Consider the following 25,843-nt stretch of genomic DNA (forward strand, 5'->3'; position numbering starts at 1 on the left):
ATAAAAAAAAAGTTACTTAAAGTAATTTTTAACATGCTTTTTATAAATATAATAAATAAAAAAAATAAAAATAAAAATAAAAAGAAGTTAACTATTAACAAGATTTTTAAAAATAATTTACTTATAAAAAATATTAACTTTATTTAGTATTATTATCACGGTGCTCTGGGTAATTACTTTTCTTTTAAATACTAATTAATAAAGTAGACTGGTTCTCGCGGCCCGCAAGGCGTATTTTATTTTAATTTTAGCCCTTATAAATAAGGCTATAAAGGCTATTATAGCTATAATTTTCTTAGTGTATTTAAAGGCCGCGGTTAAGAAGGGTATAATAAATATAATAAATATAACTTATATAAATATAATAACTCCTGGAATCCCTTCGGAGCTTATTATACTAGTTAATAATTATATAATAATTAAGCTAACAAGGTTTAAAGTAACGCGTATAATTAACACTTTTATTAATAATAATAATAATAGTAAGGCGCTTTTTAATAATACTAGCTGTTATTAGTAAATAATAATTTACTATTTTTTTTAATTATATTAATATAAAATACCACGTAGCGGCTTATAATAATATAATAAAAAAAATTCTTATTTTTAGATACTTAACTTAGGTTTATTATATTATATAACTTTTTTTTAATATAATTTTATGTTTTTTATGGCCTGCGTTGTTAAGGTAAAAACTATTATAAGCATGTTTTTTTTATTAAAGAATATAGTAATATTATAATTAATCTTATACTTTTAAACTTAATAATATATATTAAAACTTTTATTTTAAAAAATATCTGGCTAGCGCCTACGCTAGCTTATAATTTTATTTTAATATACTAGCTTGCTAAGGCGGGCGCGCAAATACTTTTAAATAAAAATAATAAATTTTTTTTATAAAATAATAAGGCTAAAGGGTATATTATAATTTTAAATAATTATTATTATTTTTATATAATTAATTAATTTTTTATAAAGCTTATAAATACGCTAAAGGTTAATAGCTTGCTTATTATTATAATAAAGCTATTTTTTAATACTAATTTTAAAGTAAATCTAAAGTTAATTTTTATTAAATTAATATATTATTACTTGGCCCACGCGAGCAAGCAAAAAATATACTAAATTACTTAAAATATTAAAGGCCTAAAGCTTAAAAAGGGTGGTCTTAAGCATTTTTATAAGCTATACTTAATAAGTAAAAAATATTATTTTTTACTAGGAAATTACCGCGAGATTTATATAAAACCTAAAGATCTTATTTATTTTAATATTTATAAATTAATTTTTATACATAAATATAATAAAAAATATTACTTTATAATATTTATAAATAATATAACTTATTTTTACTAGGTATTTTTACTCCGCGATAAGGATAAATTACTAAAGAAGTATATTCTTTTAAAAAACTATTTTAAAACTTAGTATAATATTAATATAAAATATATTTATGGTAATAACACTAGAGAGCATGTTATGCTTGCTAAATATTTTTAAAATAAAGGTAAAATATGGGACCTAGCGCCTGTGTATAATTCTTAGTTTAATAATATTTTTAAAATTAAGAATTATTACCTTATAAAGCTACTTATAATAATTATAATAATATATTAAACTTTTAAATATTTCTAGGGGTATCTTATTTTTATAATTATATTTTTTTAAAACTATATTTTTAATAATTATATAAAAATGTTACCTTATAAAGCTTTTACTAGTAAATAACCTAATACTTTAAAATAGCGTGCTTTGGGTTATAAATACTAGTATTTTATTTTTAAAAAAAAGTATTAAATAAAACTAGATTTTTACATGGCTAAAGGCTGCTTTGTTAGTTATTTAAATTTTTTTTATAAAGTTTATAATATTAAGATAAAAAAGATTAAGTATATGCGTGATATTATTTTTAAAAAGATTAATAATACTAAGTTACCTTAAGTAACTACCTTATATAATTTTAATATCTTAATATATTAGTATAAATAAATTAGTAATATTAAAAAGGCTAGATATATACCTATAAAGTTTTTATAATTATATAATTATTTAAATAAATTATAGCCTTAATTAGCTTTATTTATACCTTAAATTTTTATATAAATACCTATTAAAGTATTTATAAAAGCTTTACTTATAATTTAAAAAAGTGCTTATAACTTTAAAAAGGAAATTCCTGCTTAAATAAAGGAGTATAAAGTAATAAGTATTTTATTTTTAATTATTACTAAAAATAATCTTAATAATACTTGCTATTTTTTAGATTCTTAATATTTGCCTTTTTTTATAGTAGAGGATATCCTTAATAAGGAAAATATATATAATCTAACTTTTATTAAATATAAGTATTATACTATAATTAAGATCTATAGTTTTAAGTTTTTTAAATACTTTACGCGTATTATAAAGCTATTTTAGTATTTTAAAAAAGCGCTAGATATAAATAATGTTTAGTTCTTTAGTATTAATCCTAAAATAAAAAATAAATTTCTTACTTTTTTTATTATAGCGCCCCTAGTGGTTACTAATAAGATTATATAATAAATTTAGCACTAAATTAATATTTTAATTATTATAGTTATATTTAAATTATTTAATATTATATTATTTAAAGATCCTAATTCCTTTAAGTTTAAACCTTAAATATATAAAAAAGTGCTTAATTATAAAAATATAAAACTTTAGCGCGAAGCGTGTTATAAAAAAATATATTTATTATTTTAAAATAGCACCTAGCATATTATTAATAAAAAAAAATATAAAGTTATTATTAACTTACTAGGTCTTTAAACTTAAGCATAATAGTACTTATAAAGTATATTTAGTTATAAAAGGCTTTAAGTAATACTATAGCAAGAATTTTTATAAAGTATATACTATAATAATAAAACTTATATTTTTTAAGATGTTTATCGCGCTTATAATACTTTTTAGTTAGTAATTATATTCTTAGGATATTATTATTATATTTTTTTATATAAAACTTAAAAAAATAATTTATATTAACCTTTTTAATAGCCATAAGCAAGCTAGTAAATATAGCCTTTTATTAAAAATAATATATGGCTTTAAGTAGTTGCCTAAAGAATAGTATATCCTTTTTTTTAAAACTTTTATTTTTTTAGGATTTAAACGCCTGCACGTAGATTATTTAATATTTATTAAAAATAGCCTATATATTTTTATATATATTAATAATATTTTTATACTTTTTTAAAATAACACTTAGTACAAAGTTTTTAAATAAAAGTTTTTAAAACTTTTTAAAGTAATAAATAATAGCTAAGTTAAAAATTACTTAGGCATTAATATTTTATTTAATATAAATAAAAATAAAATATTCTTGTTATAACACTCCTATATTTTTAAAATTTTTAAGTATTTTAGCTTAAAGGATTACAAGCCTTTTTTTATATTATTTAATAAAAAAAAGGTTTTTAAGAATCACGATGGCTAGGCCTTTATAAATAATATAGTATTTTATTAAGTTATAATAAAATACTTAATCTAGCTTATGGTTTATACACGCCTTAATATTACTTATATAATTTTTAAAGTTATAAAGTACGCGTGTAATTTAGGTTAAAAATACCTAATTATTATTAAGTGTGTATATTATTATTTATATATTACTTTTTTTTTTATTTTATATTATTTATTTAATAAAAATAGCTTATAAGGCTATATTAATACTAACTAGGCCGGCCCTTATTTAATAAAGAAAACTTTAATATTTAAATATATTTTTAAACTTACTAGTAGTCTAATTTTTTAGGTATTAAAGTATTAGCTTAGTATGGTATTTTTTTTTATTAAATTAAAGTATATTATGCAGGCGCTTGTAACTTAAAAACTTATTTAAATTTAATTACTTTTTACTAAGCTAGATATTAAATATTTAAACCTTATATATATATGTTTTCCTAGGCCTATAACTATTTATACTAATAATTAAGGGGTAATTACTATATTTAAAAATTTTAAATACTACGCCTACTTTAAGCATATTAATATTTATTATTATTTTTTTTGCTAAAAAGTATTAAATAAAAATATTAAATTTTTATATATACTTATAATAAAGCAGGCTGTTAATAAACTTATAAAGTTACTTAAAAAAGTGGCCTATTAATATTTTATTTAAATAATTAATATAAAATACTTTACTATACTATAAAATAACTTTATATTACTGCTTTAAAAAACTAGGATAGCCTTATTTATTTATTACCCCGGGCAAGGGGGGTGTTAAGGATTACTGCTTATGGTCACGTGACCTGGGTGCTTGGCGCTCCCGAATATCTTTATGTTTTGTAGCCACCACCTAGCTTAGTTAGTCAGTTAAGTTAATACAATCGTTCATGGCTCACATCATTCCTTTCCTCAACCTTGATGGATGGGATCGAGCCTTGGTTGCCATTCTAGCTGTTGGGCAATAACTCATGGCCTGAGAGTTATACCACACACGTCCCCTGGTCTGTTGAATGCGAGATTCAAGGTGGAGGGGATCTGATGCTCTATTGCACATAGGTGGTATAAACTCAAGGCTACTACATAGGCTTTGCTTGATAAGATATCTCATGTGATTACTCTGAGGATTTCATACAAAGTGATACCTCGTCATTGCCCTTGAGAGAAAATTTCGACCCAGTCAACAAGTTACCTAGTCAAAGACCCCAGACTTCGCGCTAGGTCTATTCTCCCAAGTTTGGTGTATTATGTTCTAAGGTCGTGTTCTGCAGGTCACTCATATAGCACCTGGTTTCACGGACCTGGTGGCTTTCACGGAGTTGGCGCGTGTGAGCAAAGAGTTCATCCTGGAAATCCTCATCAATCCAGGTCTTGATAATCAGGTACTGACCATCCTGTTAACAATCAGCCTTGCTTCAATATCTACATTGGTGTTAATGTACCTCGTCCCAGGCCCAAGGAAGCCCGTGGGTGTCCAGTGTCTCTGGAAGCATATACTTGCGGTGGACCTGCAAGATTGTCAGGTAAGTCTCTGGGTGAGTAGGGCTTCGACGGTAAGCCACTGTGGGCTTAGAAGACATACCTTGACCCAGGCAGTTTTAAAATCAACGGTGTCTTTGATTTGCTCGAGATTCTTCCATTCCACAGCCGCCTTGGATCTTGCCTCTCTGGCAGTTTCCTCTTGTTCATCGCTGAGCATGTACCGGTAATCACCTGATCCTTCCTCTGAGATTGATGCATTACTAATGTTTGGTTGCATTTGAGCTTCCTCGTTGTTGCTATCTCCTCCTGTGGCTGTCTTGTTATCAAGCTGAATAGAATGTGGGTAGTTCCGTGGTGGTGAGGTTTCATTGAGTGGCTCCGAATCGCTTGATGATCCTACTGGCTCCGGTTGGGATTCGCGGCCATGTTCATCCTCATCCTCATCCTCATCCTCGTCCTCGTCCTCTTCTTCAACTGTCCGAGGAAGAACAAAAAGGGATAGCTCTTCCAGGTGGCGGCCGACATGTCTCTCGAACGAGCTGATGGGCAGTGTATCCTCGCTGCACAGTGGGCATTCGTAGGTCCCGGTTTTGCCCTCCGAAGACAAATGCATGTCATGAACGTGGCGGTACCAGCTTTTTCGACTATCGTATAATTTGCTCCCCGTGGGACAATTTGGGAAAATGCAGATGTAGGGCGAGAGGTCTCTAAAGATATGTCTAGCCCACATGCGTCGGTCTTTTATGGTGACGATGAAGTAACAATAGGGACATTCGAATGGCCTTTGTGCGGCCCCCTCCTTTGGCATTGGAGGAATTGCCAGTTTCTCATGACCAGTAAGCAAGCTCCCCGCATACGACGTAAATGAAGCACCGGACTCGCTGGTGAGGTCGTCTGGTGCCAGGCCTTGCATTTCTTCTCTGTGGAAAGAAGTCGCGACAGTCTCTGACAGTTGAACCGTGTTGTTGTCTCCATCCCTTATGTTTAGCCCCTGACAAAGTTTCAGATGATGCCTTTCTCGATACTTCAGGATCGCTTTCTGTTTCGCCATTGCGGAGCTAATGCGGTCGACGATGGGTCGTTCTGCCTTGGAGTATTTATGCGACACGTGCTGGTGGAAATAAAACTCGAAAGGCTTCCCATCGACCTTTTCAGTTCCAAGCAGACGATCATGCTGAGCCGGCTGGCGTATCGTCATGGAAATGTCGAAAAGCTGGGACATCTTGTTGATGAGGCTGTGGTAGGCGTCTTGCAGTTCGGTCACTCCACTAGACGGATTCTCCAAATCGAGATCCAGTTCAGCACAGAGGCTTTGCATCTCCAGCTCTTCATCAAGCGAGACTTCCTTTGGCTCGGAATGTCCCGATAATACGTCGTCTATGTCTTGGAGGAGCCCCTTTGTTGCTTCGAGGACTTTGATGGTCTGAAGCCTTATATGGGAAGAATCCCTCAGACGATAGTCCAATGACGACTGGCCCTTCTGGTGGGCACCGATATTGGCAGCCCAGACTCGCAGGCGCCCGAGCTCATCTTGCCAGGCCTGAAGCGAGATGCCAGTCTGATCCCGGCTCTGGGCAAGAGCATCCCGCGAACATAAGTTGGTAAACTGCCTGAGACAGCTGTGGAGGGTTTCAGAAATGGTTGGCATTGTGAAGGTGGAATAGAAGCTTGGAATAGCTGAAGCTGATCATCGGATTCTGGATCTCAGCGAGAGATTATCATCCACACCCTGGTTCGTGTTTCGAGCGTTGATTGGCCTCCATGGCGACAAGGCTGGACAGCGCGGGGTCAAGAAGCTGACGATCCTCACTTTCAATTCTGAGCAAGTCCACGTCCGTCACAATGTCGGGAGTTGAATCTGCCGGACTCGCTCTTGCTCTCTTTCCGTTGCTCGTGAACCAGCTCGACAACTATGCCCGCGGCATTGAGAAGTTCAAACTGCTGAGGCGTTACAAGAATGCGCTGGCAGATGTCGCGCTTGAATTGGGGACACAGCGCATGGTCTTCCTCAACACTCTGGAACAAGCATTGGATGGCGTCGTTGATGACGACAATCAGGTGCAGGATTTAATCAGTGAGCCTGGCGGGGAGCCATGGAGGGACCCTCTGTTACAGGAGAAACTCAAGATAAAGCTGGGACGGAACTATGATTATTTTGTTGACAATATGGCCAGCCTCCATGCTATGCTCGTGAAACTGGCAAAAAGGCTGGACCTTGACCTTACCAAAAGAGCGCACGTAAGTCGCAGCTTCCTCATTTTTCAAGGTGGCCTCTGACTCTTGGGCTGAACAGACCGCGACGCCCTCGAACAAAGACATTGTGTTATTCCTCAAAGTGCTGTCCAAAGCCGTTTACGACGATATCCTTCAAAGGATCAGAGACGCTAACGAGGCCCTCAAAACGTTGATCGAACAATCCGCCCAGCTCGAGATCAGCCGTGAGAAGCGCGGCCCTTGGAGCAAATTTTTACCACGATTGCGAGAGGCACGGAAGAATGCTGAGGGCTTGTATCGAGCTATTCTCCATGGTTCATACTGGAGCTGCCAATGTCGGGACCTCCACAGTGCCCATCTCCACCTTCACTCGAACCCTCTGGCAGATAAGATGAAGAGCAACAACCAATCCAACTTCTGGGTCACATTCTCGAGCGAAGATACCCTGGAAGGTGACAGGATTAGTACATGGAAGTGGACCGATGTGGAATTCGAGCCGTGCGAGCTGGAGGCCAGCCAGGTTCTGTCGGTAACCCAGATGGAAGAGACTACAACCTCTCTAGGAAAACTTCAGATCTCACACAGCCAGCGAGTCCGGTTCGAGATTCCTAGAGCCATAACCGAGAAGAAGTGGAAAAGCCAGGCATCCAACGTTTCCCCAATCCAAAACATCTGCTCCGTGCTCTCTCACAGCGAGAAGCAGCCCCTCAAGCAAGAAACGCTGGGATTCATCACCCACGAACCAGATTCCACAAGACGGTACAACCTGCACTCGATAAAATGTCATCCCCAGGCAGTTCCGCTGCAAACCCTTCAGCAGGCCTTGCCGAACAGCAGTCGACGCGATCGGCTGTATATCGCCGCTGGGCTGGCCTGCGGCGTCATCCAGTACCACGGCAACTGGCTGAAAGCACATTGGGATAGCTCCGACATCCATCTCACGGCGAGCAATGACAATGGTGACGGTGGAGAGATCCCGCCAGACAGTGTGTACCTCTCCTGGCCATTGAAGTTTCAGCAAGCGGATATCCTAGTTGAAGATCGGGATGAGCATCCATGCAGGTCGCCCCTTATCCGCAATCGAATACTCTTCCCGCTGGCATTGGCTCTGACAGAACTCTCCCTCGGAAAATCCATTGCGTCCCTTCGATCACCGCAGGACGAGCAGCAGGGGAATAGTGAAGCTGAAGACTCAACACGATTTTACACTGCATTCCGGCTTCTTAACAAGGTATACCGGGAAAGCGGATCGAATTATGGAGATGCGGTGCATAGCTGTCTTCTCTGGCCAGGGCCGGGACCGGGAATGAAAGCCCCCTGCTTTGAGGACGAGAAGTTTGAAGGCAAGGTGTTTCATACTGTGGTGACTCCGCTGCTCAAGGATTTGGCACACTTTGAGGATCTGGGGGCTGTGTTGGCCTGATACCATCACCCACCGGATTACGGGTAAGCCAGGCATTGCAACTGGGCAGCTCTGTACCTACATCAGGTAGACACTTATGTGACTTCCCGATGACCCAGTCGCAGCCACAAGTCTTGGGCCCAAAGGCACAATACCAAGTGATAACCAGGTCATCTGTGGAAGTCAACCCCCCAGAGTCCAAAAACGCAGTCCTGGATGCGAATGAACAACAGCTACCTAGGCAGCCAACGAATTGCCAATTCCTGATTCGACCCTTGCTTTGCGGTTCATCTACGGGTCGAAATATCCCAATCAGAAGAGGCATTCGTTGCCAGTCACCTGGGCAGAGTGAATTAACTACCGTGCACTGGCAAGCTTTCACGTCTACCCCATCAATGGCAGTGTCGCTGGTGGAAATGGGTTACCATATCTCCTTAAGTACATGTGCACAAGTTCGTCCCACCTTCCAGATTATCATGGCATCTCTCAATAGACCTAAAAATACGGTACCGAGCGTGGAAGCCACACTATACACGTAAATAACACTCCCAGCTCTAGCTTATGCCTCACTTTCGGTGCCAAGAAGAGAATTACTTTATGGATGGGCTCGAACATCGAGTAAAGGTCCCAGATCGAGCTGCGTGACACCCGTAGTCGGGTACAGCACAGTGCACTGATAGCCAAATATCAGCAACACTCGATACTACCAAGGTAACTCTTATAGACCTCTGCTCTTCACGAAGCACTTTCAATACTGGGTATTTTGGCAAACTATATACAGAGAACATCACAAGCGGTCTTCTCAGAACAAACAGAAAACAATCTCCGGCCCGGAAGTACAGTCTAATGAATCTACACGAGGAATGACATTCTATCTTATTTCCCCGAAGCCCTTTTACTCGACACGTCGCCATCAGCATCAGCGTCCTGCCCACCAGATGCAACAAGCGTCTCACCAGACTCAACACCCTCACTCGACTGATTCCCGCCCTCCGCATCCGACCCCAGTTTCCTCTTCATCCTCGCAGATTCACTCTCGCCCTGCACCTTCGGCGCAACATGGATCTGCCAGTCGCGCCTCCAATCGCGCGGCCCATACGCCTGCGTCCACGGAACAAGCGCCTCCTCCTGGTACGTCTCGTGCGTCATCTCCTGGTCCAGTAGACCCTGGCGTTCGCCGGTGATGACAAAGTCGATGAATTCGCGGATCCGACGCACGTACGAGAGCACGCCTTCGCGGGCGTCGACTGCTGCGCCGGTCGCCCAGCCGAGTAATAGCGGTTGCAGGACGGGTGCATCGGTGCAGCTTGCGTGGCTTGTGCCGAGACTCGTCATGAACCAGGCGGCGCCTGTTCGCTCTAGGCATTTCTGCACGAGGTCCCGGACGACGTCGAAGTGCGGTCTGCCCATGAAGACGCTGATCTTCCGGCTCCAGCTGTGCGAGTGGATGACTAGTAGTGGGACGCCGATATCGTCGTTTAGTGGACCGCTGGCTTTCCCCGGGTCTAATGCGATGCAGCCGGCAAGGGGGATAGGCAGGGCCTCGCTCAGATCTGCAGCGGGACGGCATGAGCCCAGCACGCCCGTCGCCCCATATGAATGTCCAGCCACTATGACCCTCTCAACATCCAGCCTCCCCCTCCACCCGGCAAGATGCGTCCCCTCCCGCCGCGCATTATGCCGAAACACCGACTCCCCATCACCGGCATTCAACATCCGCAGCACCCGAACCGTCTCCTCCATCTCCGCCTGCCGAAACGCAATCTGCGCCCGCTGCAACCCCTCCTCATCAAGCGGCGGCTCATGCTGCAAATGCTTCGTCGCGAAATGCAGCACACTGCGCAGTCGGCGCGCACCGGGCCTAGCCCGGCCCCCCTCCCTCCCAGGATCCGTCGACAACACCGTCCCTTTTCGCCCCCCACCCCGCCGCACCACACTCCCGGGCCCGCTCCCATCGCGATGCTCCAGCGCAGCAACAACATACCCGCACGACGCAAGCTCGCCGCAAAGCTGCGTGTAATCCGTCCGCGACGCCGCCATGCCATGGCTGAACACGACGACGGGGTACCGGTGCGCACTGTCCGCCTGCGGCTCGCCCAGTTTATCCGTGGTGCTCGGATCGCGCAGCGGGATGTCAACGTCCGCGGGGATTCGCACGCTCCCGGCCATGGCCCAGAGCACGAACGCGAAGACGCGGTCCGTGAACCAGTTCGAGATATTCGCGAAGCGCGCGAAGCCCTCGCCGCGCAGGCGGATCGGCTCGATCAGCCATCTGTGCCGGGGTTTCGTGGGGACCGCGTCGGAGGATGCTGGGTAGTAGAGGGTGAAGAGGACGGTGTCGAGCTTGAATGCGGCCTGGCCGTCTTCGAGGTGGGTTGCTGCGTGGACGATCCGGCCGTCGCAGGGGGCTTCGATGTCGATGGCGCCGACGCGGTAGGGGCCCGAGTATTGGGGGAGCTCGCTGGAGAGTGATGGCATTTTGTGATACCTAGGAGGGCCTAGGTTGGTCTGGGGAGGAGAATGTTTCCCGGCTAGATCTTCCAGTTGGTCGATGGGCTGTGATGTCATACTGGGCCGTTGAGACTGACAGGCCGCTAGGCTGCTTTTGGTAGCCAAGTCCGACTAGCTGGGCTAAAAGAACAGGAAATAGTCTGGTATCCTAGTTGCTATAAACCTGTGCAACTATCTTCTTCATAAGGGACTTTCTCGAAGTACAGTCGATAATTGTAGTACATGTAGAACACTCTACAGTAGGCTATATATCATAGTCTATGTGCCTTTGGCTAAGATGTATGCATTACCCGCAGGAATGGATGTGGAGTTACACTGCATTTTTAGGCTCTGGGGGGCCTTTATATGAAAGTACGAAGAGTGTACGGAGTAGGTTCATATCACGCTCGTTTACCGGTAATGAGGTGGCTGGGACTGCAATTTGTGTTTCCGGGCGAAGAGCGAAATACTTGAGCCTGTTGACCCATAACCGCTGTAGTCATAATGGCTGGCACTCTGCATTCTTAGGCCCCGGGCGACGGTAGAATAATAGTTCTTCTGGATGGCTATATCGCTGCATTGAATATGTGGCCAGTAAGATTGAAACAGGATTGTGACGCTGATCATCGTTATAAAGGTTGACATTACTAAATGTTCCTAGGCTAGACGATAGGAGAAAGGCATTATTGCTAATCATTCTCCAAAGGAAAGCTATGCCATTCAAGCTCCTCGTCCTCTCCACTCGCCGGCCAGAGCTCACGGAACAGGCCCTTGAGTTCTTCCAGGTCAAACTCCAAGTACATGTATTGATCGCCGTTGCTCTGCCTGCTTGCCCTTGTGAGATAGAAGCCATCGCTATAGATGAACCGCCTGAGTTCCCAGATCTTGTGCAGCCGGAGTGCGACATACCGCCATGCATCTGCAACTTCTCCTGATATCAACGGGATTACCTTGAGAAACTGGAGGCGCGAACTAGATGAGGGAGATTCTTGTGTAAGTATGGCTAGGATGGAGCGGACTAGCGTTTCATCAACGGCAAGATTGACCATGAAGTCAAGGACGTTCTCGGTACCATATGGATTTCGAGAAGAACGAAGAGCAGAGTCTAACTCGATCGTTAGGCGTTCAATTCTGGACAATGCTTTGTAGATGTTGACTTCATTTTTGTCGCCCTGGGATCTTTGAATACGAACTGTAAGACTGCAAAGATTCGGAAAAGCGCGATCGACAAGTTGGAATATTTCTGGTGTAATCTTCCATCTAAACTTATCTTGGCTGTCGAGTGGAACGAGACCCAGTCTTTGCAAGGATGATCCGTGATTCAGCATGGCGGCTAGCAACGTTTCTTCAACGTAAGTTCCAGAGAGACAGAAGCTTTCGAGAGGGGGTAGACTTGACACGAAGTCGCTGGCGAAACCATCCGTCATAAGGACTATGTCCTGTCGGTCTTCGATATTGTCTCTGCAGATCCTGAGGTCCAATGAAAGCGTTTTCAATGACGGGAACTTGTATCCCGGCGCATTGATGAGCAAAAACTCATTGCCGAAGGTATGCAGCTGAAGGACTCGGAGATTTTCAAACGAGACATAGTTGCTCCAGTAGTCTAGCTCGTCAGGAGTCATATCATCAAAGCTTGACTGGTGTAGGCCCAACATGCGGAGGGGAGAAGCAGCCTTGTCTGGTGAGTCTCCGAACCAGTTTACTTCTGGAGGCAGTGGACCGTGTCGGCCCTCAGGTGAGCCGGAATTGTCATAATGAAAGTAGACCTGGGTAAGGTTCGGAGCAGCTCCAGCGGCCAATTGCATAATCGCCTGTTGCTTATACTCATATATTCCATGCGAAACACCAGTGACAATGCTAGAGAGAGAAGGTGAGGTAGCAAGAATGCGATCATACTCATCTATTCCGCCGTCTCCGTCAACATTAGGGAAGCAATCTCTCAGGTGCAAACGACAAGTCGGTATATCCTTGTGCAAAACCTCAAGAAGACAGGCCGGAAATTGGGCTATACCGATCCAAAGCACGTCCTCAAGGCCCAAAAGCTTCTTTAGAAAGTCCGCGAGTGGTTCCCAAACGTCGTCCAACGCAAGTGAGGGCTGCGGTGGGATTCTTCTTCCATACATGGCGCACATCCAGAGGTACAGCTCGCCAAAGCGAGCCCATTCGTCTTCATCGGGCAAACACTGCTTATAGATATCGTTTTCCAGTACTTCTAGGAACCCATCATCACTTTCGGGCAAAGGTCCTCCTGCGTCAGCGGCGCAGTGAATGCTCAAACGTTGAACAAATGGAAAGGACTGTGTACGTTCAAGGACACTGTCCCAGTATTCAAGGTTCTCCAACATTTGTTCTTCTCCTATTATAGTAAGATGGATATTTCGAAATCGATAGCAACTGACGAGAGAATAGCAGCACTTGTTCACTAAGGAGAATGCGTGGAGGTACTGTAGCTCGTCGGCTCTCAGGCAGTCGGCGATTTCGAGGAGGATCTCTCGAGGGAGGGATAGAAGCGAAGTCATGCTTTCTGTGTTGGTGTTGGTGACGGTGATGGTGCGGCTGTCGAAGGGTAGAAGATGGGAGGACGGAGAATCTGACTCAGAAGATGACGGTGCATCGATAATGAAGAGGAGGGGATGATTGTAGAGGTAGAAGATGATGGACTGAGCGAACTTGAATTAGAAGGAGCCCCGGGTCGCCAACCCCAGCGGGCAGGAGCCCACGAATTCCGCTAACGTATTTGTTTGTTAGGCATTGATTGTAAAGACTTCTATGTGGCGATATATTGTCTAAATGGCCGGTTATGGTTTCTAATCTTGATGACCGTAGTTATCTCGTTTCCTTCGCCGTCTCCTTCTTGCTATCCTTTCGCTCTCGCTAGAACATTGACACGACACTGACAGTACGCGAATGATTCACCCGTTGTTCGAGTCGAGAGTGCTAGGGTAATCCTTCACTGAGTACCCATGAGCATGGAGCTGATGCACGACAAATCGCAGATCACAGTAGATGATCTGTCCCCGGTTAGCGGGTTTATGTTCGGGGAGTTCAGTGTGTTTGAAGGAGGCTATGCATGACGGGTGCAACGGCTTCATCTTGAAGCGTACTTGTGGAGATCAACTCGTCTGCTGATCGATTTTCAGCATCGCCCACGCAGCCGCGTGAAACCCCCTTAGCAGTCGCGGTGTCGTACAGCAGCTGGATGCCTCAGTGTGCCAGTACTGTTGGCAAGTCGGACGGCGGCTGATCCGTCCCAGGATCATGACCTTATATCCTCCACGGAGAATTATGTAAGGACTATCGGCGAATTCACTGTTCACTCCTCCACCTCGTATTCTTCCATCTCAACTTTGAAGTACTGAGCGACGCGAGCCTTTTCAGCGGCTGCATACTCAGAGTCGACAATAAACCGCACTGCCGCGTCTCGGCCTTTCTCCCCAGCCTTGGGGCGTTCTCCAATGGCAGTGGCCGGAATAAGCGGGTGATAGAGGGGATCGGTAGCTGGAGCGTCTTTCTCGCTCTTCGAGCCATTGGTTGCTGGCCCTCTGCGGGAGTCTCTCATAGGTTTTCCTTCGTCGGCTGGATTGGTGTAACGCGGGAGCCTCTGCTCTTCCGCTTCTTTGTTCAGAGGAATGCGCACGGTAAGGAAGCGGTCTGCGGGGAAGTGAGGCCCGACCGATGTAGAGCCGCGGTTGTGTGTATATAGTTCGAGTAGATCGAGAAGGGTTTCTAGAAAAGTGAGCAGTCTGATGGCTTTCTGGTAGATTTGACATACCCATAACCTCCTCCCGGCTTGTTCTCCACCTCGCATAGTCTGTCCCAAGCTCAACCTCCTCTATCCTCTGCTCCAGTAGGCGTCCCGCTAGCTCGAGACAGGCAAATGCCATTGTGGATGTAGTCTGTTTAAGCGGCGCAAAGGTGCGGTAGAGATCTTGCGAGATGCGGTAGGCAACGTTCGATACCTCCGACTGCGGCGAAAGGCCGTACTGTCCGGCGAGCTTTATGAGGGTTTTCTGCGGATGGCGCGTTCGGAAATCGAAGCCGGAGCTCTCGAGCATGAGTCGTTCTAGGCCGATGATGCCTCGCGCGGCTTCGTCGAGTACCTAAAGACTCCAAGTTAGGACTGCCCTAGGGACGAAATAATGAGCGGTGAGCGGCCATACTTGGTTGTCAGAAGAAATTTGTTCCGACTGTGGTTGTTTGAGGTTATACGCGGCGCAAAGAATCTCACGCGACTTTTTGAGCGTGTCCTCGATCTTGCAGGCCATGAACAGGGCGGCAGCGGCAGCGTCCTAAACCGTCAGTCTTGACCTTCGACAAAGGAGACCCAGTTCCTACCATATTATTGTAGTCCGCATCGTGGTGAATCAACCGAAACTTGTGATAGTACACTACCGCGGTGTTGAATGTCCGAATTGGCCTGGTTCATCAGCAGCCATTTCGCCGTTGATATCGGAAACCACGTACAGATTCAGCGCCCTACGGACACTATCAATCCAAGTCACGCCCTGCAAGCGCAGCGACTCCTCACGCAGAGGATTGACACCCATCGCCGCCATGCATTGCTGGATCGTTTGCTCGAAGATGTACGGCTTGGCGACCTGGATGAAAGACGGGTGGATTGGCGGGGGATCGGGCACGGCCACGTCGGAGCCGGACGCGTTTTTCGAGTCCTGCTTCTGTTCGGGGGCCATTCTGGAGCTGGACTTGGCGATTGACCTCCAGAAAGCTTCCACGAGTGGTTGACCGTTGATGATTTGCGGCCGCAGTTCGCGAAGGTAGAAATGGAGCCGCGGCTGCCACGTGATGGTAGGTAGAATGTTATTCCGGGCCGGCTATACTTCCTCGAGATTTGAGACCAAGAACCGATTGAAGTTGTCTGGAATGGAAAAGAAATGAAATGATAACCTTCAACGTGTATACACGCAGCTTCGGATTGTTAAGATTACTATGGCCCTAATAAGATGGGTAGTGTGGTGATGAAACCAAGTGACTACAAGACCCAGCGCAGAACTATATATTCCGCAGCTTTGCTTAGCCATACTTCTTTAGCAGCTTCTCCATGATTGACATAGCACCAAATCGATAACCTGAGCCAAAAATGGCATGATGATTCAGATGGTGATACCTAAGCTCGTTAGTTGACATTCAAGTATAGCACGAGGACAACTTACAGCTCGTACAATCTTACCCGATCCTCGTACTCCTCAACGGGCTCAGTCTTCGGCACGATCCGATGGTACTCACTGAAGAAGGCAGACCCAAAGCCGCCAAACATCTTCATGATCCCCAATTCATACTCACTATGCGCATAGCAAGCAGACGAATCGTAGACAACAGCACCGACCTCCTCATCCTCCTTACGTCCACTCCCAACAATCCGTCCTCGATCCGCATTACCACTCCACAGATCTCCATGGACAACAACGGGTGTAATCCCCTCGCCCTTTCCAGTCTTATCGTGACCAAGATGTCCATCACCCAAAAGCGCAGGAACAACAACGTTCGCCGTCTGCTCAACCAAGCCCCTCAACCCCGAATCCTTCCCATTGCGCTTCTCGGACGTCGCGAGAATCGTCAAAAGCCGCTCATTTGCGTAGAAGTCTGCCCACGACTCACACGAGTGATTCGGCTGCTTTGTGTCTCCGCAGAACGTCGGCACCGGGAATCCGAACAGCCTCTTCCCCGTCTTCGGATCCTTCGGCGCAGGCGTGGAATGAAGTTTCCCTAGCCTCTGGGCAAGAGACGGACCACCACTCCCACCAGCTCGGAGATCCAGAAACTCAGTTGCGAGGAAGTAGCTCTTCCCAGCCTTGCCGTCTTCCTCTAGAGGACCCCAGGCTATAGCGCGTGGACAGAAGCCCGGGACAGCTGACGAGATGGCGTTCAGGGACTCGTACTCGCCTGCAAACATCTCCTTTGCTGCTTCGCCGTCGGCAGACGTCTTGACGAAGTACTTGCGCTCTTCATCGTGGCCGTCTGCGCCTGGGACGGTTGCTGTGATTGCGCCTGTGCTGGTGAAGCCGGAGCCTAGACCTGCTGTGGAGAGGGTGGCTTTGGAGGGGTCGGAGATAGAAAGGGCACGGAGAATAGAAGGTGGTACCTGAGGCATTTTGACTTTCTGCGATATGACTGTAGTATGACTATGAACAGCGTGAAAAGAAGAAGTGACTCGACAAGGACGAGTACCTGAGTGATGCTGTTCCTATGACGTTATCTTAAAAATCTTATCGATAAGAGCCATATAGATATCGCTCTGTAGACTCAAGAGGCAAGCTACTGCTTGAGTGAATCGAGTCAAGCAAATGCTGAAGTTCATTTATTTATACATCATGAATGATTCAACTCTAGCATCACACCCAATGATCAACAGGCAGAGCAAAGAATGAGATAGTTTACAAGCAACGCTAAGAGTGAGTCAACGAGTTTACCAAGTGCAGTGCTGTTTTTGTTCGTTCTCGGACGTCAAGGTCCGGGTCATGTTCAAGGGTAGTAAGTCGATCTAGCACTCCGATCGAACGAAGCTCGAGGGCGCGTTTCCGGCAACCCTCGCGGTCGTGTATATCGTCCTCATATGTGAGGTTGATCACCACCCACACGCAGTTCGCTCTCACGTCCCGGTGGCCATGATTGAAGTAGCTCATCAAGAAACGGACGAGGTCGCGGTGCGACACTATAAGCTGGCGATATTGTGGAAGACTTGCTGCAAGGTGGATGATAACAAACGTTACCGCGACCAAAATTTCGGTTGGAACCTGGAGGGCGCGGTGGTTTGGAGATTCTCGCCGATGTGGCAGCTGGACGGAACGAGGACGCAGTTTGTCGGCCAGAGTATCCAACAGCAAGTCCTGACCGAGCTGCTGGAAAAGGTACTCGATCATTTCTGACGCACCAGACCCGCATATAACATTGCGCAGGAGGTCAAAGGTTTGCTCCTGCGCCGCAATATCATCCTGACGAGCTTGCGTGGTCTGGTCGAGGTCACCGTGTAGAGCAAGTTTACGCCGTCGATTGGCGTCTGGAAGAAACATATCTAGACTGAATTTCGACGACGGCATGGAGTCGGTCATCCTCATGTCCTCGTCTCTCTCTCGGAAGTCATCCATTGGGTTCAACAAGTCTACACGTTCTCCAGCCGAATTGGCTCGACTCATACCGCCTGGAGTGCTGCTGTCCGTATCCTCCTCCAGCCCACGCTTAGCCAGAACACTTGTTGGATCCTGAGTAATAACATGCTTGATCCAATCTGGCCGTAAGCCCTCGATGATCTTGATTTTGACGTCGTTCGTTGAGTTGTAAGCAACGTGTTTTAAGGCCCATAGTGACTCGATCCGAAGTTTAGTACTTGGCGAGTGTGCATGTTCGCATAAGATGGGGAGAATCTCGGCGGATATGATTGCCTATACGAACGTCAGCAGCTTCATGTCAGTTAGTCTAACCATCCATACCTCTTTCATAGGACTAAAGTCGAGAGCAAGGTTACAGATAACAGAGGTCGCCGCAATTTGCACCTCAATGTCCGGATGTCGAATTAGAACAAAAAGCGGGGTTGAAACGCCGGCATCAATAAGGCTTGTCCGTAAAGCGCTTACTGAGCGCGTGAGCATTCGAGCTGCACCGCAGGCGGCTAGAAGGGTAGGTGTTGGATTGCCGTCAGCAGCTGGGTTCCCTGAATTGGAAGGCTCTGCTGGTATATTGTCTGGGAATGGTTTGAGCGAATCGATGATATACGGTACGACGCCGTTCTCGCAGACCGCCTTGCGATATTCATCCTTGAAAGGCACCAATGCAGCAAGCGCTTTTAGAATGTTTTCTCGATATCTCATGATATGGTAACGGAGCGGGGAGTATCCAGGCGGTCCTAGTCGGCACGCTGCAGGCTGCGAGTCCGCATTTTCGACAAGTGGTTGGCCTTCGGCATGCCACATCGTTCGCGAGGGCTCTTGAACGGGGTTATACGTTTCTTTGAGAAGTTGGGATAGTCGTTTGATTGCCTCTCCTTCCACCGCGTGCCTTTGCAATTCTCGATCATCAACGACTAGGGTAGCTAGCACGCCCGGAGCCTCCTCTTTGATACGCTTCGAGCATGAAATAAGCCCGCCATATTGGACACCATCGTCAGAAGCGTCGTAGTCCTTATCAAGCATACGAAGCAGAATTGGAATCAGCAGATAGCAAAGCATTTGGACCCTGTGCTTTTTGGTCAGACCTAGGCGGCATAGCACAGTGACGAACCGGGCTGCCATAAGCCGAGCCATGCCGTTCTCAGCACGAACAAGATATAACAGCCACGGAACAACCGGATTTTCATCGTCCTCGGCCGTCGGCGGTTCGAAGCTGGAGAGCGGCGTTGGAAACGAGTGACTCTGTCGGCGATGATGCCCATATCCACCTAGGGGTGGAAAGTTGGTGGTGCTGGCAGAAGGCTTAAGCTGTGACAAAGGAATCGTTGGGAGAAGGTACTCTAGCGGGGTGCCTCCAGGGTGCCGTGGCACCGCGGACCCTGAAAAGTAAGACGAGCCCCAAGGGCCTTTCTTGATATCCGACGGCGAAAATCCTGGTATCTGCCGGGGAAATACAGTAACTATTCCTGGGGACGATAGAAAGTGCTCTGCGCGCCACTTAGAATGCTCAATAATGACCGTGACGGCACGTAAAATAGGCGCAAGCTTAGCCCCGGAGGGAGCAGGAGAGGGTAGCGATCCCAGAGCACCTGCGTCTCCTACGTGATCCTCGGCACCGGGAAAAACGAAGCCCTGGGCAACGATAAATGATGCGACCTTAACCGCCAGAGCGTCCAATATCCCGCAGTCCGCCAGAACCGCCTTGTGAGTTTCCTCCGTACACAGCTTCCCAATGAGACCCGCCGCCAGTTCAATCGACGCCAGTCGGCTCTGGGTGCCGTAGTCTTGTCCAAGAATGCGGGCTAAGCTGCCAATATGCTCGGTTGAGAAAAGATGGTCCGCCAAGCGAGTATCTTTCGGCCATTGTTGCTGGTTCTGCAGCGGTAGCCGATCGGCCACACTGTTCAAGACACGAAGAATCGGAAGGACGAACGATGGAGGGCAGTTGGACGACGACAAAATGGACAGGAGTGTCAGAAGTATGTTGCTCGAAAGGATCGGGGACAAGAAAGGTGCGCCTCCTGGTGTAACGTTAGAGGAGGTGTGAAAATATCCAAATGACCAAATACCTTGCGCCAAGCTCCCAACCAGGATGATTGCCTGTAGACAAGCATCATCTCTCTCCTCTTTAGAGCCAGGCAACTCAAGCTGTTGGGAACCCGCCTTGAGCTCACTCCTGCCGAGGCCCCGAGACGCAAGAACGTTGCCAAGTATAGGAATGAGCCCCAACCGTACCCAGGCCTCCTTCCGCTGGTCGTGGCCAATGGTCTCGTTCTTGAGGCTCCTCAGAGCAGCAGCTTGTGACGACAAGGAATCCGCATTTTGTAGCTGGAGTAGGATGGGCGGCGTTTCGGCGCGAGTCATTGTCCGGAAACACCACCTCGAGCAGAGAACCCGGTGGGATCAGAAACTAAATGGCTCGAAGATTCAAATGTCTCAGTACTATTATTTAGCGAATATAGTGTGCGCGGTGATGGTGACAAGACGTGGTGGTGATGGCACCGATGCCGAGTCAGGTGCGGAGTGATGCCCCGGCTACCTGTTGCGATTCTGGGGCTCGAGGAGCATGCAATTCGAGTCGCCAATGAGGCGAGCAGGCAGAACTAACAAAAGCTAAAAGCCATAAACATCGAGCATTTCTATCATATACAGAACATCAAACCGAAAAATTTAGCGACGGATTGTAGCCACGAAAATGATCAGCTCATTCTGAGCAGCTTGAGCGTCACATTGCAGTCGACCGGGGCCCGGGGCAGACCGCTTTCGGCAATTTATCATGTGATAACTAGTCCAGTTATGACTAAGCCGGCTCGATCATGTGATTCAGCCTTATCTGCTGCCGCATGCAGTTTGCATTACTCCGGGTAGTTCGGCGGAGCTGTGATTGAGGCGCCTAGACTAGCCGGTCAAGGGACTCAGAACTCGAAGGGAGGGGCTTGGCCGCTTGGTTGAAGATCTGAGATTCAACGATCAGATAGCGAACAATGGGCTTTCAAGCTTTGATTGCGCCCATCAGCTGAATCTGCGTGGGAGGCATCGGGAGCGCCCTGCGGCAGGGGTGTCATTTTCTGCCAGGTTCCTTGGTTGTGAGGCAGATGGAGTCGAGTCCCGGGCAGCATCGAGCAATAATTCGTCAAATATAGCGCATCGTCTCCAATGACGGAACTGCCTCTCATCAAACCCGATCCACAGCTGACGAGCAAAAGTTCTCCATGTTTCAAGGATGTAACAATACCAGCCGAGCGGCGTTATCGCTGCCGATCAGGAGGTATCATTGGGCTGTGGAAGCACGCTAAGCTGCTCTTGGCGACGGCCTCGGCCTTACAAACGGTATCTTACTGTCAAAGATCTTATGAAACTTCAGCTCGAGTCCAGTGTGTTGAAGCGTGGACTGACTCTGGTCTTTGTCTTCTTCTTCATCTCGTTGATAACCGTCAAGACCATCAACATACTTCTACTCTTCTATCTGTTGAGTAGGTGTTTACAGAATGCGTCTGTGCACGACCCCAAACGCAATAGTACCGATCTTGGGTTTCACAGCGTCTGCCAGTCTCGAAGAACCTCGTTCAGTCGTGCGCCCACGTGGTGAACCTGTTGGGCGGAGATGTTAGTTTCTTCGCCTTCGCCCTCCGCCCTTCGCCCTGCTCCCTCCTCGCCCGCCGCCACCCAACTTCAACCTCCTCTCTCCCCATGTTCGACCTCGTTCTCGCGCCGCCTGTCGTCGACGTCGGCTGCCTTTGCCTATCATAATCAGCAGTATGACTCTGCCGCCGATCGTTCTGCTGCGCCCGGTAGTCCTTTCACTCCCCGTTCCTCCCGTGTGGCCATTGAAGAGCTCCGCTCGGCTTTGAAAAGGCACTCCGTTTCGTCTCCGCCTAGCAGGCCCTCAGGGGATCTTCCTCGCGGCCGTATGTCCGCAGGACAGACCTCCCTTGGGGGCGGAATTAGCACCTCCGTGTCTGCTGCAGCTACCTCCGCTGCTGGCCCCGGTCCTAACGCCGCCCTCCCTGCTACATCCGCTGACCCTGTCGGCCACACTTTGTCCGCTCCCGGTCCTGCTACATTGGTTCCTTCGGCTCCTTCTGCCCCTTCCCAAGTTTCGCAAGCCCCTCCAATGCCGGCACCAACTAGTACATCGGGGTCCAACAAGCGTAACAGCCTGACCGATCCTACTCTTGGTGTTGAGCCAGCCGGACCGGGGCACCTAGCCCGTGAAGGGTCCCTTTCGAAAAAACTACGCCCCGAGAACCCTGCTGTCAAATATCTCCCTACTCGTTATGAACTTGCAGAACCCAAGGACCTGGTGGTACTCATTTCGAGTATGCTGATGGAGCTCATTCGTTTCAACGACAAGATACCCCTGAACCAGGGTCGGCTGACTCGTTTCCACTCACGCACTCCGCCTCGGATCTCTGTACATGATTACCTGCAACGACTCACGACTCACGCGACTCTCTCGCCGCCGATCCTTCTTAGTATGGTGTACTATATCGACCGACTTTGCACACTATACCCCGCCTTCACCGTTTCCAGTTTGACCATCCATCGGTTCCTGATTACCAGCGCTACCGTCGCATCCAAAGGACTAAGCGATAGCTTCTGGACCAACAAGACTTACGCTCGTGTTGGCGGTATCAGCATGAACGAACTTGCCCTGCTTGAACTCGAGTTTCTTTTCCGCGTCGAGTGGCGTATTGTTCCTCAGCCCGAGGTGCTGACCGACTACTACCAGAGCTTGGCGGAACGGTGCGACGGCTATGAAATCAAGTCAGGGGCTTGATCCTGCCGCTCGCAACATATCTCCTTTCCTGTCTGGACCAGGATCTCAGGCGTTAGAAGGTGACAGCACTTACAACCACTGCATGGAGTTGGCTTGCATGCATTAGACGCTCGAAGCTGACTGTCGGATTGATGGTTGGGGCTTTATATCCTCTCTGCTTCTGGTTCTGCGTCTTTTAGTTTCTTGTTTTCAATATCCCTCGGGTTCTGTATTATTTCATTCAGGGCGTTTCAGGTAGTTCGGGGGGCATCTTGAGATTCCTGTTGTTTGCATACTCGATTCCAACACGGCGCCATTATACCCTGGCGCCATTATACCATTTCATTCTGTTCAAGACTTTCTAGCAGTATCTATCCTCAACATTACTACTACTACAAGCATCGTGATCGTGATGTCATAACTGCCTCAGGCATTACATTGAAAGGTAACTAGGGCTTAGGTCTTAGGGTACAGGGTTGCAGCGGGGATATCTCCAGTCTTCCGTAGATAGATGAATATTTGACGCCGTTCAATGCGCAGATCAATGTCGTGATATAAGTATAGCGCTCTCGTCGCTTTTCTGTGCCTTCCTTACGCCAGCCGCCGCCTGGGTTGCATCCGCAGTCCCCAATTCTTCATCCTCCTCCCGCTCCCAAGCCCCGCCAGAGCCATGGAGGTACAGGAGGTTCTCCGTGGCGTTCAGCCTCTTGTAGGCGAAGTGACGCCGATAAGGACAGTGCAGGAAACTCAGCCGGCCGAAGAGTATGGTAAGGCCAGTCGTTGGTTGCGGGGGGTCGGCCTACTCTAACGACCTTCAGGCAATGCCTACGTCGCGGGCGTGAACGTGAAAAGCGCCGCAAAAGTCATCAAGTAAGTCCATTCCAAGTCTCCAAGGTATTCCATCACTGATAAAAATAGAGTCCTTGACGCAGCCTATCCCCGCGATTCAGCCCGTCCCATGAACCACCTCCGCCGCTTTGCGAAACAGAACAACCTCCCCGAATCACTGCACCCAATCCTTCTTCAGGATAACCCATCACCGCAGACCATTTTCGTCCTTGTCTCACCACCTCTCCCAGAAGCTGCCCAGTTACAAGAACTACTCGCTCCCTACGTTCCTCCACCGGCGGACCCCGACGCGCAGTCTTCAGATCCCGCAGGTCAGGTCAAGCTGCATACGATCAAAGTCCCCACCCTCCCGCCGCTCAGCACGGCCCAGGCAGAGAAATGGTCAAAGGAGTTATGGCCCGTTGTGTACAATCCCGCCGCTGCACGCGCGATGATTTCGCCGCCTGTTCAAGTTCTAAACCGTACTCGCGACTTCATCCAGCCAGATGCGGGGCGGTATCTGGCGTTTGCGCAAAAGGTCGCCGAGGAAGCGGAGCGATCTGGTTGGGGACGGGGCGTTGGCGCGGTAGTCGTTGATCCTGATATCGTCGCGAGGATCCTAGATGCAGACGGTGATATCGATTCCCGATGGCCGGAAACAATCGTCGCTGTCGCCGGCGACGCGCGGTACGCCCGTCGAGAAGGAGGAAATCCATCAACAGCTGAACTGCATACAGGACCGGGACCCAATCCCGCCACAGAATCATACAACGCCGACCTCGAAGGCGGCCCAGACCTCCACGCCCTCATGCGCGCAGCAGAGATCGTCGCCTACAAACGGCGCGCCGGCGACCCAGCCGCAGAAGCCGATAAACCCCTCTTAAGCCCCTTCGAATCATACTTTCTCTCCCAAACAGACCTCACAGCTCCAGAGACGGAAACGGAACTTGGACCCGAGTCCGAATCAACGGATGAATCAACGGGTATCTCTCCAGTCCCGGAGAAATACCAGAAGACCGGCCCTCACGATGCTCAGGCTGTTCCGCATTCATCAACAACAGAGCAGGGCGAAGGCAAGGATTCACCAGGTCCGCGAATTCGCCCCCGCTCCCAGGGCGGATACCTCTGTACTGATCTGGACGTATATCTGACCCACGAACCCTGCCTCTGCTGCTGCATGGGTCTCCTCCTCTCGCGGTTCCGGTCCGTGACATATCCCCAACGCGGGAGGATGGTCATGGGTGGTCTCGCTTCTGAACCTGTCGTTAGACCTGTACCTGTTGTTGATGAAAATACCGAGCACGAACAACAGTATGATGGAAGTACAACCGGACAAGGAGAAACCCCAAAGCAAGGCAGACTATACTATGGCCTTCACTGGCGGAAGGAGTTGAACTGGCGCGCATTAGGGTTCGAGTTTGTTGAAGAGACTGAGGAGCAGGGTCCTTTGGCTGCAGATGGGGTTGCATTCTATGCGTGATTAATTATCTTCTTCCTTTTAATTCGCGTGCATCTTTGCTGCTGGAGCGCTTCGGAGCCAGGGGCAGAGGAGAACCGGACTACAATGGCCGGTATCCAATATTATTGCGTTGCATGGTTAATTTATATAGATCTTAGAGCCGATCAATCGGAAAACATCAGAAGACCACGAAGCAGGAAGCTCTAGTATACTCGTAATCGGTAGCTGGAATGAGGTCAGTCTAGTTCTGGCATGAGAGAGTCGGCTGTCCTGCAGTTGGTGAGTCTGGGGATAGGTCTAATGGAAGCTGAAGGGAGAAAAGCTACCAAGTCAACTACGAAATCAAAGCCAGGAGCAATCAACTCTGCATGGAAAGCCTGGAAAAGGTACAGCATCAAAACTCCTCATTGAAACCCATAGCTACGCTTGATATGCCATCTCATGATCACATGCTAGCAAATGCTCCAGCTCATCAATGCCCTTTTCTTATCCATTAAGCTAAATATGCATATGCTTCAAAACTCCTTCCTCAACCCACCTCATCCGGCTCATGCCGATTGCTGGTATTGCGTCAATGCATGATTCATAATATAACTATCATTAAGATCCAAATG

The 25,843-nt window shown here is 47.0% G+C and overlaps 9 protein-coding genes across 9 annotated transcripts; 3 read left to right on the top strand and 6 right to left on the bottom strand.

The window, feature by feature from the left end:
- Nucleotides 1-4,697: 4,697 nt before the first annotated feature.
- On the bottom strand, nt 4,698-6,178 carry DSM5745_08875 (uncharacterized protein; the record flags this gene model as incomplete). Its single annotated transcript, XM_026750891.1, has 3 exons — nt 4,698-4,868; nt 4,917-4,982; nt 5,057-6,178. 3 exons carry the CDS (start codon nt 6,176-6,178, stop codon nt 4,698-4,700), a joined length of 1,359 nt encoding a protein of 452 aa, XP_026600904.1.
- A 620-nt stretch (nt 6,179-6,798) lies between these two features.
- On the top strand, nt 6,799-8,593 carry DSM5745_08876 (uncharacterized protein; the record flags this gene model as incomplete). Its single annotated transcript, XM_026750892.1, has 2 exons — nt 6,799-7,194; nt 7,250-8,593. The coding sequence occupies 2 exons, from the start codon at nt 6,799-6,801 to the stop codon at nt 8,591-8,593; spliced, it is 1,740 nt and encodes a 579-aa protein (XP_026600905.1).
- An 855-nt stretch (nt 8,594-9,448) lies between these two features.
- Nucleotides 9,449-11,050, bottom strand: DSM5745_08877 (uncharacterized protein; the record flags this gene model as incomplete). Its single annotated transcript, XM_026750893.1, has 1 exon — nt 9,449-11,050. The coding sequence occupies one exon, from the start codon at nt 11,048-11,050 to the stop codon at nt 9,449-9,451; it is 1,602 nt and encodes a 533-aa protein (XP_026600906.1).
- Nucleotides 11,051-11,751: 701 nt separating this feature from the next.
- DSM5745_08878 (uncharacterized protein) lies at nt 11,752-13,581 on the bottom strand (the record flags this gene model as incomplete). The annotated part of the gene is made up of 2 exons (XM_026750894.1): nt 11,752-13,456; nt 13,508-13,581. 2 exons carry the CDS (start codon nt 13,579-13,581, stop codon nt 11,752-11,754), a joined length of 1,779 nt encoding a protein of 592 aa, XP_026600907.1.
- A 794-nt stretch (nt 13,582-14,375) lies between these two features.
- Nucleotides 14,376-15,753, bottom strand: DSM5745_08879 (putative cyclin; the record flags this gene model as incomplete). Its single annotated transcript, XM_026750895.1, has 5 exons — nt 14,376-14,788; nt 14,835-15,162; nt 15,223-15,351; nt 15,398-15,479; nt 15,527-15,753. 5 exons carry the CDS (start codon nt 15,751-15,753, stop codon nt 14,376-14,378), a joined length of 1,179 nt encoding a protein of 392 aa, XP_026600908.1.
- Nucleotides 15,754-16,229: 476 nt separating this feature from the next.
- On the bottom strand, nt 16,230-17,171 carry DSM5745_08880 (putative fructosamine-3-kinase; the record flags this gene model as incomplete). The annotated part of the gene is made up of 1 exon (XM_026750896.1): nt 16,230-17,171. One exon carries the CDS (start codon nt 17,169-17,171, stop codon nt 16,230-16,232), a length of 942 nt encoding a protein of 313 aa, XP_026600909.1.
- A 295-nt stretch (nt 17,172-17,466) lies between these two features.
- Nucleotides 17,467-20,547, bottom strand: DSM5745_08881 (armadillo repeat protein; the record flags this gene model as incomplete). Its single annotated transcript, XM_026750897.1, has 2 exons — nt 17,467-18,459; nt 18,508-20,547. 2 exons carry the CDS (start codon nt 20,545-20,547, stop codon nt 17,467-17,469), a joined length of 3,033 nt encoding a protein of 1,010 aa, XP_026600910.1.
- Nucleotides 20,548-21,787: 1,240 nt separating this feature from the next.
- Nucleotides 21,788-22,963, top strand: phoB (regulatory cyclin phoB; the record flags this gene model as incomplete). The annotated part of the gene is made up of 1 exon (XM_026750898.1): nt 21,788-22,963. The coding sequence occupies one exon, from the start codon at nt 21,788-21,790 to the stop codon at nt 22,961-22,963; it is 1,176 nt and encodes a 391-aa protein (XP_026600911.1).
- A 649-nt stretch (nt 22,964-23,612) lies between these two features.
- Nucleotides 23,613-25,250, top strand: DSM5745_08883 (putative tRNA-specific adenosine-34 deaminase subunit Tad3; the record flags this gene model as incomplete). Its single annotated transcript, XM_026750899.1, has 3 exons — nt 23,613-23,709; nt 23,761-23,812; nt 23,861-25,250. 3 exons carry the CDS (start codon nt 23,613-23,615, stop codon nt 25,248-25,250), a joined length of 1,539 nt encoding a protein of 512 aa, XP_026600912.1.
- Nucleotides 25,251-25,843: the final 593 nt, after the last annotated feature.

Source organism: Aspergillus mulundensis (assembly GCF_003369625.1).
Source record: "Aspergillus mulundensis strain DSM 5745 chromosome Unknown scaffold_10, whole genome shotgun sequence".
Classification (NCBI taxonomy): Eukaryota; Fungi; Ascomycota; class Eurotiomycetes; order Eurotiales; family Aspergillaceae; genus Aspergillus; species Aspergillus mulundensis.